Consider the following 18659-nt stretch of genomic DNA (forward strand, 5'->3'; position numbering starts at 1 on the left):
ACGTTTTGCTTCTCCGGATGAGAAGCGAGACGTCTTCAAGGAAAAAAACCAGAAAGTCCAGTTGCCTCCTGAAAAAAAAAAAGGACCTTTGGAACAACCCTGATCTGATTCTGGATGATTTAAGAATCTCCGTAGACTAATGCCTTGCTGCTTTCTTCCGGGATGTTTTGAGGACTTCTCAAAGTCTAGTGTTGGAAGGAATGTCCTTCTGGGTTCGGCTCCAAGTGGGGAAAAAAGACACTGGAGACATGGAGGCTGCTTGGAAAGATGGTTTTAATGGTGGGCAGGGCCACATGGCTTGAGCTCCTGAACTGAAAAGATGATCACATGCTTCAGTGTTGGTGGAGAAGAGAAGAGAAGGGAAGGCAAAGGGGAAGCAAGGAAGGAAGAGAATCTGAGCCCCTGGTTTTATGCCTTCTCTGGCTTTCGATCTTGAGCTTGTGTTCTGATTGGTTGTCAGACTCCCATGGAGCCATGCAGGGGCAACTCTCTAGGCTGCGTTTTGAATCCAGGTTTGGTTGAGTTCTCAGATGCCATGTGGCGTGTTGGGTTATGCCTTAATCCCATCACTCTGGAGCTGAAGGGGAGAACTCTTTATTATTTAAAGTGGACTAGCTCAGGCTTTAATGGCTCACTGACAAAGGGGGATGGGCAGGAAGCTGCAGGCAGATATTCTGTCTTTTAAAACATGCTTCTTTTGATGAAAGAAATGTCCTTCTGGGTTCGGCTCCAAGTGGGGGAAAAGACACTGGAGACATGGAGGCTGCTTGGAAAGATGGTTTATTGTTGGACAGGACCACATGGCTTGAGTCCTGAACAGAAAAGGTGATCACATGCTTCAATGTTGGTGGAGAAGAAGAGAAGGGCTGAGGGAGGGGCTTGCTAGGCTTTTTATAACCTGTTCAGCACCACCTCTCTGTTTCCTGTTCCTGTGTAAGAAATGTATTCTGATTGGTTGTCAGACTCCCATAGGGCCATGCAGGGGCTAACTCTCTAGGTTGCGTTTTGAATCCAAGTTTGGTTGAGTTCTCAGATGCCATGTGGTCAGTTGGGGCCAATATTATCATGCTTTCCTGTAGCAGAAGTGGAGAAGCCTTTATTATGTAAAGTGGACTAGCTTGGCCTTCTTAATGGCCCATTGACAAAGGCAGGAAGCTGCAGGAAGCTATTCTGTCTTTTAAAACACGTGTCTTCCTTTTTCACACCCAGAGAAATATTCTGCCTTTTCAACATTTCCTAGGATATTTCATTTTTTTCTGGGAGAGGGCTGGGTGATCACTTCCTACACTGTTTTCTTCCGTGGGGGTGGGGGTGGTGTGTGTTTTGAGGACTTCTCAAGTCCTTTGGACCAACCATGATCTGATTCTGGATGATTTTAAGACTCTCCATAGACACGTCTTGGATGTGTTGAGGACTTCTCAAGCCTAGCTTCTTTTTTTATATACAAGTGTTTTATTTCCATTTCATTCCATACAATCACATGTATACTGTGCATAACCGGGGCTTATAACATTGAATAATAAACACAGCCCTCGCTTTTACAGACAATACCCCCCACAATACAAACCCAATATACCACCTTGACCCACCATACACCCTCTTTCACCCCCCTCCAACTTCCATTCTTCCTTCCTACATACCCCTCTACTTCCTACTTCCCCTCCGCCTCTATCACTCCTCTCTCTTCCATTCACCCCTCTCTTACAATGTTAAGAGCACAATCACAAATTCTTTCAATTCATATATTTGAGCCCATAACTATCAATGTAAATGTCAAGAATAGGTTAAAGCAGTGGTCCCCAACCTTTTTATCGCCGCGGACCAGTCAGCCTTTGATAATTTTACCGTGGCCCGCTGAGCGCGCGCAGGGGTGAGGGGGCGTTGTTCGCGACGACACATTGATTGTTTATATATCACGTGCGTACCAGCGCGGGGCTCTCTTCCCTGGAGCCTTTGCGCACGGCCCAGGAGCTTTTGCGCACGGCCCAGGAGCCTTTGCACTGCAGCGATCATGTCCCCCGGCCGCTGCGCGGCCCGGTGCCAGGTACTCAACGGCCCGGCACCGGTCCGCGGACCGGGGGTTGGGGACCACTGGGTTAAAGAGCCGAGGTGGTGCAGTGGTTAAATGCAGCACTGCAGTTCAGCAGTTTGGCTGTTCAAATCCCACCAGGCTCAAGGTTGACTCAGCCTTCCATCCTTCCGAGGGGGGTAAAATGAGGACCCGGATTGTTGTTGGGGGCAATATGCTGACTCTCTGTAAGCCGCTTAGAGAGGGCTGAAAGCCCTATGAAGCGGTATATAAGTCTAACTGCTATTGCTATTGCTATTGATTTAAGACTCTCCATAGACACGTCTTGGATGTGTTGAGGACTTCTCAAGCCTAGCCTTCCAAAGCAGGGGGGATTCCCTTGCTTGGTTCCCCATTGCAACATTTTTACCCCCTCCATCCCCACTCCACGCACGCTCGTGGGGTATCTTAAGCTTACTCAACACGCAGGCAAGCGCCTCTATTGCAATGCATGCCCTCCCCACCCGCCTCTCTCTCTTTCTCTCCCTCCTTCGCCCGGCCTTGGCCATTCCGGCGCTCCCTGCTGAGCCTGCCACCGCTCGGGCCCGGCTGCCGGGTAAGGAGGAGCCAAGGCGGGGTTGCCAGCCAAGAGGGCCTTCCCTGTTGCCGGCAGACGCCTCCTTTTTTTCCCGACGTCCCTCTTGGCGGGGCCAGCCTTGTCCCTCCGGTCGGCAGCCGCCGCTTCGCCGCTTCGGGGTTTTGCGCTCGCCCTTCCTCCTCCCTCCTTGCCGCGCCGCCATGGCCGTCTACAGCAAGCTCCTCGCCGCGCGCTACTCCACCGTGGCCGGCGCCGCCGCCGCCGCCGCCTGCGCCTTGCTCTGCCTGCTCAGCAAGCGGCGGAAAGCAGCAGCAGCCGCAGCCGCCTTACACGGGTCAGTGGCGGCGATCGGGTGGGTGGCTGGAGGTCGTGGGGGGGGGGGTTGCTGTGCTTACGATGCCGGCTTCTGCCCCGAAGGTCACCCGAGTTGGGCGAGGTTTGGGGTTGGGATGGATGATCTTCCCCTTTCCTCCAGTTACCTAAGAGGCCAGTTCAAGCTGGGGAAGGGATTTCGCAATTGACAAGAGGTCAACCAAACAGCTCCGTTGAGCTGCTGGGGAAAAACAGGTGGATGTTCAGCAGGTGTGCCTTTTTTTTCAACGGGGTGGGTGGGTTGCATTCAATTTGTCTGATCTTGGGAATCTTCCTCTTCCTTCAACCCAACTCTTGTCCCTTCCAAAACTCTCCTGCACGGTTGGAACTGTGTGGGGTGGATGGGTGGAGGGGGTGCATTCAATTTGTCTGGTCTTGGGAGTCTTCCTCTTCCTTCAACCCAACTCTTGTCCCCTTCCAAAACTCTCCTGCATGGTTGGAACGGTGTGGGGGTCAACCATCCTGGGCTTCCCTTGGTGATGAGAGAGCTATCCAAGCCATGATTTGAGATTTGAGATTTGAGAAGTTTATTTATATGCCGCCCTTTTCCCTGGGGGGACTCAGGGCGGCTTACAACTCGAAAAGGGGGGGGGGAACAAACATTTAACACGTAGGACAATACGTCATTAAAAAACACAACATTCATACCATTCGGGTGGGTTACGGTCTTTAGCCCCAGGCCTGACGGGATAGCCAGATTTTGAGGGCTGTGCGGAAGGTCTGGAGGGTGGTGAGGGTACGAATCTCCACGGGGAGATCGTTCCAGAGGGTCGGAGCTGCCACCGAGAAGGCTCTCCTCCGCGTGGTTGCCAGTCGACATTGACCGGCAGATGGGATTCGGAGGAGGCCTAATCTATGGGGATCTAATTGGTCGAGTGGAGGTGATTGGCAGTAGGCGATCTGGAGGGTCTCCCTATTATTTCTTTCTGATATTTGAAACCCCCTTGTTTGGCACCCGTATGGAGACCCTCCAAATAATGGCTTGGACCGCTCTCTCATCACCAAGGGCAGCCTAGGATGGTGACCCCGCACAGTTCCAACCATGCAGGAGAGTTTTGGAAGGGACAAGAGTGTAGACTTCACAAATATTCCAAGATTTGCATGGGGTTTGTGTTCAGGAAACCCGTGGCCAAGTTTTAAGATAAATCAAAGCTATGATATCTATCTTGGTCTTAGAGTGACTTGCTCACTAAGCGCTCCTGGTCTTTTGATTCCAGAAATATAGCCGACAGCCATTCTTCTTTGTTGGGAGGAAGAAAACTCTACTACAAAAATGTATATTATTTTAATCTTGCAATCATCATCATAATTACCCTTCACCATATACTCAGTGGCTCTTAGACAAAATATCTAACTGACACAGACTGCAGACTGTCCTATATGAAACATGATGTATGCATGGACCTGTGGAGAAAAAATAAAATCCTGTAAAAGTTGAATCTTCTGAAGGGTAGATAACAAATAGCGTTATTGTTCAGCTTGTAAGATTCCCTGTTGAAACACTGCAAAGTGGGTAAACCTATTATTGCTGGTATGTACAGTACTGTGCAAGTTTTCCAGGCCACCATTAGATTTGTTGTAGCGATTATATAATGACCATTTATAATTATATTTCAGTCTTATTACAAAGCAACCAGAAAATATAGTATTCACTAGCGGGGGAAAAGCAGAAGAAACGGCTTCCATGGGTTAAAGGGGCAAGTATTTAGTGTGACCTTTTTCTTACACTTGAGCAATAGCAGACACCTGGCTCCTGCAAACCTAAATGAAATGGAGCCCTGAGTACTGACAAGTAGGTTACCTGTACGTGTCCTACTATTTCATGACAAAATGACAGCTGTGCAAAAAAGGTCTTATTATATTAGGTTTGTGCAAGACCTCCTTGAGCATTACATACGGTGCAGACACGTTGTATGAGTGTAATTCCTTGGAAGCTTGCTAATAAAACCAACTTTTATCACATCATTCCAGTCAAAATGCAAAAGTTCAAGAATTCGGCAGACATAAAATTATTCTTTTGCATCAGTGAGACCACTCAAAGGGAAATCAACAAATAAGCTGGGTAGTCAAGATGTAGAATTCAGGACGGAAAAATAATTATGGACGGTCATTAAAACTTTGCTACAAATCAAATCAAATCAAATGATGGCCTAAGATTTTTTTTGCATGCTACTGTATAGCTTTCAAGTTTGTGGCTGTGAACTGAGGCTAAAATAATAGTTTGGGTACTATTTTATGTTGTTGTTTTTTAAACTCAGCGCTCAAACAAGAATTTTAAAGATTTGTAGGTTAGTACTGCCAGAATTAAAATAATCAGACAATTAGTTTAATTGTCTTCATACAAGTAAATTGAGTTTTTATATGTTAAACACACACACACACACTATCACACTATATGCTGCCAGAACTAGGGAAAGTTTGTTATCCAATTGACAAATCCAATAGCTATCTTATTTTCAGTGTACAAGTAAATTGAGTTTTTATATGTTAAACACACACACACTCACACTATCACACTATCACACTATATGCTGCCAGAACTAGGGAAAGTTTGTTATCCAATTGACAAATCCAATAGCTATCTTATTTTCAGTGTACAAGTAAATTGAGTTTTTATATGTTAAACACACACACACTCACACTATCACACTATCACACTATATGCTGCCAGAACTAGGGAAAGTTTGTTATCCAATTGACAAATCCAATAGCTATCTTATTTTCAGTGTACAAGTAAATTGAGTTTTTATATGTTAAACACACACACACACACACTATCACACTATCACACTATATGCTGCCAGAACTAAGGAAAGTTTGTTATCCAATTGACAAATCCAATAGCTATCTTATTTTCAGTGTACAAATAAATTGAGTTTTTATATGTTAAACACACACACACACACAATCACACTATATGCTGCCAGAACTAGGGAAAGTTTGTTATCCAATTGACAAATCCAATAGCTATCTTATTTTCAGGGTACCCTTGTGAGTTTGTTTTCCTGAAATTCTATTTACTTGTTAAATGATCTATCATACTCCTTTGATTTGGCAGACAGGTTTTGTGTTTTTTTGTAAATTACCTGACAAGCAGCTCACACCTATCTACATACTAATGCACGTTGCCTTTATTGAAATGCAACCTATTTTAGTTGGTTATTTAGAACATTTATAAAACCGTTCATTTTAAAGCCAAACTCTTACAACTGAAAACATAAACCAATAGATGCATCAACAAAAACAAAATATATATATTTTTAAAAACCAGGCGCAACAAGTACACTTTTCCTGATGCAACATCCAACATTCTCTTCCCAACACCAGAGGGGAAATGCCAGGTCTCACCACCTTCCTGGGGCTTAAAAGGATGTGAGCCTGTTGGATCTCTGTTCCATAAGGCAGTGCTAGCAATGGAGAAGGCACACTTCCCAGGGCCTATAAGATGTTAGTGTTTAAGGGAAGGGAAGGGACTGTTAGTGTTTAAGGGAAGGGACTGTGACTGCGCCCACACTATCTGCTTTGGTGGAATGAGTATATACACTCAGGGAGAGGCAGTTCTGCAAGTGACCTGGCCCCGTGCCATGTAGGACTTTAAAGGTGATAATCAGCAACTTAATTGAACCCAGAAAGAAACTAGGAGCCACCAAAGCTTATGCACAACAGGGATGTAATATGGGTCAACCTACAGATGCCCAGCCCTGTACACACAGCTGCCCGTTGTGTCAGGTCGTCCCAGGTAGAGTTCATTGCAGTAATCCAAAGGGAAGTGACCCAGGTGGGAATTCAGGAAAGGGCATAGTTGGTGTACAAGACAGCTTTCTGCAATATCCCCCCTAACCACATCTGTCACTTATTACTTTTATAGACATCCTATGACACCCAGTGATTCTCCAGTCACACGATAAACTCTTTTCCAATACTGTCTCTTCAGCCTCTCAAATCTTCTCCGATGAATTTTATTAGAATGAACATTCAAATAAATATAATTGATGGAAATCCCTATTAAATGACCTTTGGATGGTTAAACGACCATTCACGTTAAATGATTTAGTTAATGAATTTTACTTGGTTAAAATGAATCTTATCATCCTTAGTATTCAGAATTAGTCTAGTAAAGTAAGCAACAAGATGGGTGTATGTATGTTCATACATGAAATTATGGTACTTATAGCAATAGCAATAGCAGTTAGACTTATATACTGCTTCATAGGGCTTTCAGCCCTCTCTAAGCGGTTTACAGAGTCAGCATATTGCCCCCAACAACAATCCGGGTCCTTATTTTACCCACCTCGGAAGGATGGAAGGCTGAGTCAACCCTGAGCCGGTGAGATTTGAACAGCCGATCAGATGGGTTTGTGGTGAAGGACAGGATTGTTAGATTGGAGGTTCCATTACTGTTTTATTTGTATTGTTTCAGCATTGTGATAAATGCTGAATGAAACGCACCACAATGGACTGATATGATCTCATCTTAAATGGAATAACCCTTGAAATATATACAAGCAATTCTAATCCAAATTTCATTTGTGAAATTATTAGTTTTCTTTATAAATAAATGAGATTGCCTATCTTATCAATGGATTTGTGAACTCATATGGAAATGTTTCGATATAAATCTTTTAGTTTGGTAAAATGATATATAAATACTTTTATCCAAATAGAAATTGCACAGTGCAGCAGCAATAGCTTTGGTATTATCCCAAGTACTATACTACTTGGGATAGATATTATCCCAAGTACTTTACACTCAAATAATATAAAACCTCATTTGGCAACCATAATTACCAGATTTTGTAGGAGGTAGGATTATGTTGCAAGCACAGGTAGACTTTTTAACCTTTGTTCTGCTGAGATGAATCACACTTGATTATTCAACCAAAGAAATAGTTGTGTCATAGTATATCCTTTCCAAAGGTAGTAGGAAGCTAAATGAAAATTAAGGGAAAACTATACACAGGATAATAGTATGTAGAATATGAGTAGAGAAACTTCATTTTTTCAGATGTTACTGAATTAAGTTCCTGTTATTTACCTAGTTAACAAGTTTTAGAAGATCGTAGCTCCCTCATTACAGATTTAGAGAGTGTCAGGTTGAATTCTTAAATGCTACTTTTATGAGGGATTCTTACACATTGCCACTAAGGAAAGTATATTAACTATACCTGTGATAAAATTCAGTTAAGGGGAAATAATTTTCCATTACAATGAAATTGATTGAAGCCAGAGATAAATGCTCCCTTAAGTCAAGATTATTTCCATGACTACACCCAGAACAGTGGTGGGTTTCAAAAATTGTTGGAACCTACTCTGTGGGTGTGGCCTCCTTTGTGGGAGTGGCTTGCCACCCATGTGACCGGATGGGAGTGGCTTGCTGCCCATGTGACCGGGTAGGAGTGGCTTGCCACCCATGTGACCGGATATGAAATTATGAATTAGTACTTAGGTCGGTCCAAGTAGCTATTCAGAAGTTAGTGGTTAGAAGCAATCGTAAAGCAAGATATGGAATTAAAACCAGAAATATTTTGTTGGCTATTTGAAAGGGAGTATAATATATAGTTAATTTTACACATGTTAGCAGCTGCTGGAATTGTGTTTGCACAGCAGTGGAAAAACAGAGATATGTAAATGAATAAATATTACAATGTGCAGGAATAAATAAATTGACAATTAAAATCAAGAAGGCTTTGAATACTTTTTCACGTGGGATTGGTTTTAGTGATTGCCAACTAACGGAAACAGAAATTAGAAATCCAAAAGTATGAAAGGAAACACCAATTATGTAAGGAAAGGCTCCTAAAATGTATAAGGAAATATTACTAGATCATTATTAATGCGTAGATAACTGCGGGACATTGCACACCCACCAGTGGTGGTTTCAAAATTTTTTGGAACCTCTTCTATAGGTGTGGCCTGCTTTCTGGGTCTACTGGTAGAACCTCTTCTAACTGGTTTGGTAGATTTGACGAACCGGTTCTACCGAACTGGTGCAAACTGGTAGGAACCCACCTCTGACCCAGAACCTGGAATCATTCATGTGCTATTTTTTTGGTTGTTTCTCCCAAGTGAATATCACAGGACTTGACTAATGCAGAACAAATAGAACTGTACTGTTTGCTACAGTAGCTTTGCTACTGATGTATGAAAGCATGAGGATGAATTTTGCAGTAAAATAGTAAAAATAAAAAAGATAATATATTTATGATAATAAAAAAAGAAGCAACATTTCGTCTGACTATTGTAACACAGAACATGTCCTTCCCAACAAGTCAATGTGTTACTTTTGATTCTTTGGAATTTTGATTCCTATTGATAATTAACAGCAAATAAGTTTGGAAAACACCAAACACATTGTACAGTATTTTCATGAATGTACAAATGAGAGTTACAAAAGAGGCAAAAGCCAGAAATGAATTTGGTCAGTATAGATATATTTGCAAAAATGCCATCCCCAGCCCCCAGGGCCACTTTGCAGGCCTCCGAAACCCTTTAGTTCAGCAGTTCAGCGGTTCAAATCTCACCGGCTCAAGGTTGACTCAGCCTTCCATCCTTCCGAGGTGGGTGAAATGAGGACCCAGACTGTGGGGGCGATATGCTGACTCTGTAAACCGCTTAGAGAGGGCTGAAAGCCCTATGAAGCTGTATATAAGTCTAACTGCTATTGCTAATGCTATTGCAGTATTCAGTGTATAAGACACACCCAGATTTTTAGCCTTTTTTTAGGGAGGAAAAGGTGCGTCTTATACTCTGAAAAATGTGGTGTATATATAGGTGACAAAATTCTGGTCCCTTTTTTTTCCTTCAAAGAGGAAAAAGAGGGTTGCATCTGTTGATTCTTTTTTGTAATTGTTTGCTAGGCTTCTTATCAGTGTGAGAAATTACTGTCACAGCTCTATCCTTTCAACACAGCTGAAAGGAAATGCATTTTCCCATTGGCAAAGAAGGGATCTGTTCTGATCTTGTGGGATATTTGAGCATAATCTGGAGGAAAAAAGCACAGGAGGTAAAGGAGTTTCTTGTTTTTATTGATTAATCTTTGATATTCCAAGACCTTGCTGGGTGGAAAGAGAAAGAGAAGTGACAGCCCCCCCCCCAAAAGTAGCCTGACAGGATATTTTAAATCTTAGCTACTTATGAAATCAAATCTCTGGAGGGGCTGTGAGAAAAATGTCGCCTTCAGATTGCCATCTGAAGAGTTAAGTCATTTCTTCATCACAGAGAATAATGAGAACTGGCGTGAGAACTTAGATCTATCTTTTAAGTTCTGGTTGCCCTGCCACTATTTATGGTGTCATTTAGAAATACCTTCTTATAGAAAGCTGAATTATTTATTCTCACCCAACATCCGGGTGGAAGTTTCTATTACTAAACTCTCGAAGGAAATCTTGCCTTTCTTAGGATGTGTCCAAGGTCCTGGTATGGATCATACAGTGTAATTTTTTAGTTTTTTTTTTTAAAAAGGGGCAGGTAGAATAGCAATTATATTAGTGTTGGTTTTTATTTCCTTGCTACGTCTTTTCTAATGATTGGTTTGAATGACAATAGAGTTGCTTGATACTCGTTTGGCAATAATTTATTTGTCTGATTCTAAAATTCATCATTTAATCAATCAGTAGACTTAAAGGGATGAATTGTGCCAAAGCATAAGCAGATTAGGAACTACGTAGCTTCAATATCTGGTCTACTTTCAACTATAATTGAGCCCAAAATTTCTGTTGCTAAGTGAGATGATTTTTAAGTGAATTTTGGCCCTTTTATGTTTCTTGCCATGGTTGTTAAGTGAATCATTGCAGTTGTTAACTTAGTAACATGTTTAAGTGAATGCCATTGACTTCGCTTGTCAGAAGGATGCAAAAGGGGGTCACATGACCCCAGGACACTGCAGCCGTCATAAATATGAACCAGCTCCTAAGCACCTAAATTTTAATCACATGACCATGGGGATGCTACAACGGTCGTAAGTGTGAAAAATGATCAGAAGTTGCTTTTTTTTTTTCAGTGATGTTGTAACATTGAATGGTTACTAAATAAACTGTTGTAAGTCGGGGACTATCTGTAGGGTCTGTCCCACACATACCTGTGCTAACATTTCGTGTTTGTATTTAAAAGAAAGAAAATAATTGAAAGGGTGAGTGAGCATCTTATTACATGTGAGTCTATTGCATGTAAGACTGGCACCCAGCTTCCCCCCCCCCCGCAAAAAGCTCATTATTTTGGATTTCTACTTTTAGAGAGCACCATCAAGGTCCCTCCCTCGGTTCACCGACAAATGCGCGCTAGCCATATGCGCGCCGACAAAACAGCGATGACAAAACCGCGACATCAAAATCACGCCGACAAATGCGCGCTGACAAAATCGCGTCATCCACAAACTACATAGTGGGACGCATATACGTACGTTATAACCCTAACCTTAATTGTGCTTGTCATCGCGGTTTTGTCGGCGTGCTTTTGTGGGCGCGATTTTGACGTCGCACTTTTGTCATCACGCTTTTGTCGGCGCGCATATGGCTATCGCGCAATTGTCGGGTCACGCCTCCCTCAGGTAGCTACAGCTGGATTGAAGAACAATAAAGCAAGAATGTATAACAGTTACTTTTGGCCAACATTCATTGAAGTTGTTGAATGAATCATGTGATCATTAAGTGAGTCTGGCTTTGCCTTTGGCTTTGCAGATGACAATCCTAGTGTCAGGATTGTCATCTGCAAACAAAACACCGGGGCAGGTAGATTCCTCAAAGAATAGTTTTGTTGGATCGTGACCCAACAAATGCGCGATTGACATATGCGCACCAACAAAACCGCGCCCACAAATTTGCGACGTCAAAATCGCACCCACAAAAGCGCAATGACAATAAAATCGAAAAAATGTTAGGGTTAGGGTTATAACGTACGTATGCACGATTTTGTCGGCGTGCTATTGTCAAAAAACAATTAACGATTTTGTCATCGCGGTTTTGTCGGCGCGCATATGTCTATCGCGCATTTGTCGGTGAACCTTGTTGGATATATCATATTGGCACAGTTCTTGTGTTACACGTGTGCACCTTTCGTTTTCTTTAAATGTCTTCCTGACATCAACTTGTAGAGTGAACCTAAAATAAGCCATGGGTACAATGCTAATTTGTGCTCCCATCAGCCTCCTCTCTACAAGCAGAGATTCCTTTTATGCAATGTATTGCATAAACATTGCATAAACATCATCTTATCTCTTTAACATGCTGGTGGTGCTTATCGTTAACATTAAAATCAGAGGTGGTATTCAGCCAATTCTGACAGGTTCTGGAGAACTTTTAGAATAGGGTCCCCAGATGTTACTGAATTACAAGTTCTAGGAACTCACCATTGCCATTCAGGTGACACTACCAAAATTATAGCTTGGCGGTATTTGAAGGGATACAGGCGCTCCATTCTAATTTAGGCTGGAAAATATTCTCAATTAATTCACATACATTATATTAAAATATGTTGAATTAATCTTATTTAAATAAGTTACAGACTAATACCCTCATCCAGTGAAAATTAAAGAGATTTTTTGTGCAAATGGAGGCATTTTTAGGCATTGGTTTTACCAGCCAGGTGAACTCCCCGTGGAGATTCAAACCCTCACCACCCTCCAGGCCTTCCGCAAAGCCGTTAAAACCTGGCTGTTCTGACAGGCCTGGGGCTAAAGAGCTGTTGCCCCCCCCCCCCCCGTCTCGAATGGTATGACTGTTGTGTGTTTTAAATTATGCATTGTCATGTTTGTTTTTTATTTTTTGTCTGTACCCCCCCCCCCCCTTTCCCAGACTTGATTTGTCAGCCGCCCTGAGTCCCCTTCGGGGGAAAAGGGCAGCATATAAATATAATAAATACAATACAATATACAATACCTGGGTTATTACTATCTTTTTTTGTTATCTTGAAACTATGTAATCCTGTTTTTATTTTTCTCAAATAACATTGGGAAATACTTTTAGAGTTATGGTTTCAGGCACAGATGTTTTATCATTTAAATTATACAGGAACAGAAATCCTATTGAAATTGATAAAATCAGGAGAAACTAAAACAAAATTAGCTAATATAAATTTAATTCTAAAAATATCCAATAGATAGTGTGTACGTATATTTTGATTTTATTTGGTAAAGAAACAACTTTAAGACTGTGTTCTGTTAATTGTGTAAAGAATTTTGTCAGAAACAATACAAGTAAAATAAATTTATTATTTGCAGAAAGAAAAATGGAAAAAATTTATCCAGCAGTGAGGTAAGTTTCACTACAGTTACCCTATGAAATCTAGAAATTCCATGAAATTATGTTGTGTGTAGAAATATGCTAAATACAAAAAAGAAGAGTTTAGAAGAATGTTTTAGCTATCTTTTCTCTTATACAATGTGAAAATAGAATACCTATTTAAGTGATGTATATTATATAATCCTATATATGGAATTTCGCTCACTGCAAGAGGCCTTATTTCCAAGCATTTAATAAAAGATTATGACATACTAGCACTGTTATTGTATGTAGCTTCATTTAGAAACTGAAATAATTATAATACATTTATCAAAAAATCCAATTATATCATGAAGAAGAACTTGTCATGAAGTCAGAATCAATTTTTTTACTTCATCATACTTCAGAGAAGAATAAATACAAAACATATAATAAAAATAAAAGCAAAATTAATTATGGGACATCCTTTTACAAATTTGTATAGGAAAAAAAGAGAATCTGGCAAAAAAAAACCCCACATTTCTTTTGATATTGTCTAATGCAAATATAAAATACAATACTTGCCCATAAAGATTTCAGGGAATTGATTTAAAATGGAGTAATAAATACTAGATCTGCTGTATGGTAGAAGCAATAGAATGTTATATGATTTAATAATTCTAAAACATCAGCTTTGATGTACTAGAATAAATTTGAAAAAAAGTTTATGTTCACTAGTCTTAGTAAAGGGAAGAGGATAACTAATTGGTTTATATTGGCCAATGTAAAAGGTTTTAAACAATGCAGCTTTTCTTTAAGATGGTATCTGTTTTGCAATATTTATATCATAGTGAACTTAATTGATATTGCTTATGTATAAGCTGCTTTAATAAGCAAGTTTCTTAAAGTGTTTTATAACTGTTTTCCTCTTGTGGCCAAAATATATATAAAAGTTGAAATATTTTCCTTAAATCTATACTATGTACTTTTCAGTTCTTAAGAACTGGTCCTACATGTCTGGATGAATGAGAATTAGATAATAGGGACATGGAAAACATTTGAAAGAAGTGTTTTTTCAAAGGAGTCAAGTCATATGTAAATAAATCTCCTCTTTTTGAAAGATTAAAGCAGCTGCATTTTCTGCAAAGCTTGTGTAACTACTTAAGAGGGCTGTGTTGGTTTTTCTGGGCCTGAATTTGATGGCTGTTCTGGCATGCAGACGGACAAGGGAGAGCCTTTGAAACAGCCACATGAGCAGAGGTGTGTTCCTACCAGTTCGCACCTATTCGGTAGAACCGGTTCGTCAAATCTACCGGACTGGTTAGAAGAGGTTCCACCAGTGGACCCAGAAAGCAGGCCACACCTACAGAAGAGGTTCCAAAAATTTTTGAAACCCACCACTGCTAAAGGGTTAGGGGTGCAAGGATCTTGTAACTTGACAGCTTTAAGACTTGCATGCTTCAATGCCAGAGTTCCTGAGCCAACGTGACTGGAGGAGGAATTCTGGGAGTTGAAGTCCACAAGTCTTAAAGCTGTCAGGTTTGAAGACCCCTAGTTTTTTTTCCTAAAGGGTTAGGGGTGCAAGGGTCTTGTAACTTGACAGCTTTAAAACTTGCATGCTTCAATGCCAAGAGTTTCTGAATAGCTACTTGGACCAACCAAAGTACTAATTCATAATTTCATATCCGGTCACATGGGGTGCAAGCCACTCCCACCCGGTCACATGGGTGGCAAGCCACTCCCACAAAGGAGGCCACACCCACAGAGTAGGTTTGAACAATTTTTGAAACCCACCACTGCACATGAGCCTGGCAAAGGAGGCGGCTGCTTTAACGCTTCAAAGAGAGACACTTCATTCACACTTTGCAATACACCCCTGTAAAACACTCTGTTTACCTATTTATTCTATACCATTGTAAAATATCCTACCAAATTGTAAGTAATTTCACACGCGCTGCTAAAATACGTATGGTCGTGTTTTTATTACTGAATATAATCCAGGAAAAAAAAAAAAGCTGTTTTGCCTTTTTGATTTTTCACCTGGAAATAACAGAAAAATTGCTTGCCACAACCCAATGTGGTGTGGGAAATGGGAAGGGCAGGCATGTACTACTAAATCCCAGTTCAGTCTTTTTTGGTCTATCCTGGCTGGCTAGATTTGCAACCTGTCTATTTGATTCATTCAGGAATAAGCATTGATAAAATAAAGATACAGTATTAATATAGTGAAGAAAATGGCAAGCTCTTGTTTCTTTTGCAAAGCAAAAACATTGGTATTCTTTATTTGACAGATATAGGATGCAGAGAATAATTCACATTAAATTGTTTAGCTGTGTTGAAATAATTCAGATACACTTGTTTTGATGAGACCATTTTCTCCTGTAATCTTTTAATATGCAGAAAGAATTCAAGAAAGAAAGAGCGGTAGTAGATAAAGTATTCTTTGCAAGAATTTGTCAAATTCTGAAAGTTATGGTCCCCAGGACATTTTGTAAAGAGGTAAGTTGCGAATAGACAATAACCAGTCTTAATACTTTTGTTATGAAACCTTTTTAGCTGGTGGTCTTTCAGATGTATTTTGGCTGCAATACCTAGAATGCCAATTCAACACAAAGGCTGTTTATTTCAGTCACTTGAAGCCTGAAAATTTAGTAATTTGCAACTGCTGTTTATGTCAAACTGGATCCTGAACATTTTTATGGTTGCCCGTGTTAAACCTATATTTACGAATGTAGTATTTGGAGGGGGGGGGTATTCTTATTAACTTGAATTAGTTAAACATTGAAAACCATATGCCGTAATTTGACTGCTGTAGATGTTCTTAAAAGAATCGAAAGCAGCAATCAGGAATAACAAGTCTGCTCTCAGCATTAAGCCTCATCACCATGGAAGAATGCAGTGGGTATGAATAAGTACTACGTAATGTATTTCTAGGATTTTTCTTTATACTGGCACTCTTGTTTATAAAGCTTGTAACTTTTTTTCAAAGTTTAATTGATAGGCAAGTGGAGATCCGCCTCTCTGCTTGTTAAAGATACAAATTGCGTCCTAAAGCTGGGTGGTTGTTCCTGTTTTTACAAACACAAATAGTGTTAGAAGTGGTAGCAATTGTGCATGTTTTGTTCATTTCAGCACTGTAGGCTATATTAATATGCTGCATTAAATTTTCTACAAGTAAGCCATCTGGGAGACATGATTAAACTGTAACAATCATATTAAGACTAGAAGTCTAATATATAACAGTTACAACCATTTTTTACTCTGCTTATTTTAAGTCTAAGTCTAACTGCTATTGCTATTGCTAAATATTATAGAATGTTGAAAATAAAGATCACATGATCACAGCAGCCTAGTAGTAAAGCTGCAGCCAGTAGCATTTAAGGAGCCATAACTTTCCAAAATTTTGTTCCCTCGGGAGTCATGGCTTTTGGATATTGGATACATTCTGTAGAAAGCTCCCTAGAATTGCTTTGATTAATTGATTGATTGATTGATCCAGTTTGTATAGCTGCATTCCAGTTGCTCATTCATATTTTTGGTGACTCTGGGCGGTATACACCTATGCTAAAACACTCAATAATTACCTAAGAGGTGCAGCAAAAATAATCCCTGCATCTCTAGTATACAGGTAGTCTTCAATGTAATGACCATTCTACATTGCAACAGCACTGAAAAAGTGACTTATGACTCTTGCAGCATTCCTGCATTCACATGATCACAATCCAGGCATTTAAAAGCTCAATCACTTTTGTGACAGTTGCCGTATCCTACTGTCATGTGATTGACATTTCTAACCTTCCCAGCTGGCTTCCGACAAGCGAAGCTAATAGCAGTTAGACTTATATGCCGCTTCATAGGCCTTTCAGCCCTCTCTAAGCGGTTCACAGAGTCAGCATATTGCCCCCAACAACAATCCGGGTCCTCATTTTACCCACCTCGGAAGGATGGAAGGCTGAGTCAACCCTGAGCCGGTGAGATTTGAACAGCCGAACTGCAGAACTGCAGTCAGCTGAAGTAGCCTGCAGTGCTGCATTTAACCACTGCGCCACCTCGGCTCTTAATGGGCAGTTGGTAGAGGGTTGTAAGTCGTGGTGTAGGTGATTCGCTTAATGACCGTGGTAAAAAAAAATTGTAAACTCCAATTCAGTCCCATCTCCCGTCTCACTTAATGACCACACTGATTAACAGTGTTTTTTCTTCTGGCACTTATTTTGGTTGTAAGCCAAGGACAATCTGTACTTCATGTTTGGAACAGATTAGCTTTATTTTAAAGCTTAATTTGCACTGATTCTTTATGGTTGGAAAAAAATCTATGTGCTTTCTTTGCAGAGCTCCTAAAATCAATACAATTCTAAATATTGTTTCTATCTTTCTTACAATAGACAGGTTATTTGGTACTTATTGCCATTATGTTGGTACTTCGCACATATTGTGACATCTGGATGATTCATAATGGAACAGTTATTGAGAGGTAAGCGTTATTTATATATGCCATTATTCTTTTATGTTACTGGATATCAGAGACTAATACTGCTATTTTTAGAAACACAGTGCATAAAATTAAATAATATTTAACTTAAATTAGTAAATATAGGCTTTATCCAAGTACAATACAAAATCAACATTTCTTTCTAAGTGAACATGCCATGTTAAACCACAGACTCTCCCCTTTGCTGTTAGTCTTTCTTGGAGCTTCCTGGAGAACAAACTTCCACTTTTAAACTAACCAGTGTGGCTAATAGAAAAGCAAAAATCATAGTTTAAGGCTGTGATGGCAACCCTTTTTCACCTCAGGTGCCAAAAGCATGCATGCGCTATCATGCACGCTCCCGTGCCCACACCCATAATGTAATGCCCCCCCGTGCCATGCCTCCTGCGCATGTGCACATGATTCTGACCCACACATGCGCACACGGCTTTCTTGGAGCCTGGGGAGGGCAAAAATGGTCTCACTCCCCCCCTTGAGGCCCTCTAGAAGCTGGAAATGGCCCATTTTCTGACATCCAGGGGACCTGGTAGGTCCATTTTTCACACACACACCCCAGGCTCCAGAGGCTTTCTAGTAGCCTGGGGAGAGCAAAAAAAGGCCGAACACACAAACCGGAAGTTCGGGAATGGACTTCCAGGTTCCCTGAAGCCTCTGGAGGGAAAAAAAACAGCCCAATCCGCAAACCGGAAGTCCGTCCCTGAACTTCCGGTTTGTGTGTTGGGTAGTTTTTCGCCTTCCGGAGGCTTCATAGGCTTCCCTGAAGCCTCCGGAGGGTGAAAAATGGCCGAAAATCAAGGCCAAAAATCAGCTGGCCAGCGCACACATGTGCGCTGGAGCCAACAAGGCAACATCTCGCGTGCCCTCAGAAATGGCTCCACGTGCCACCTGTGGCAAGTGTGCCATAGGTTCGCCATCACAAGTTTAAGGGTTAGCCTTGCTCAACTGGTCCCCTCTAGAAGTGCAAAAAACATAATTTTCTCCCAAATCCAATACATTGGG

General features: G+C 41.0%; 1 protein-coding gene across 1 annotated transcript in view; it reads left to right on the forward strand.

Annotated features, from left to right (window-relative positions):
* The first annotated feature begins 2686 nt into the window (after positions 1-2686).
* The window catches only part of ABCD3 (ATP binding cassette subfamily D member 3), a 53652-nt gene continuing 37679 nt past the window's right edge, over positions 2687-18659 (forward strand). Inside the window, exons 1-4 of the mRNA XM_032217713.1 lie at positions 2687-2940; positions 13192-13225; positions 15572-15670; positions 17554-17642. Of these exons, the coding sequence (XP_032073604.1) occupies positions 2807-2940; positions 13192-13225; positions 15572-15670; positions 17554-17642 (356 nt within the window). The 5' untranslated portion in view covers positions 2687-2806. The remainder of the gene's footprint in view (positions 2941-13191; positions 13226-15571; positions 15671-17553; positions 17643-18659) is intronic.

Source organism: Thamnophis elegans, chromosome 5 (assembly GCF_009769535.1).
Source record: "Thamnophis elegans isolate rThaEle1 chromosome 5, rThaEle1.pri, whole genome shotgun sequence".
NCBI lineage: Eukaryota > Metazoa > Chordata > Lepidosauria > Squamata > Colubridae > Thamnophis > Thamnophis elegans.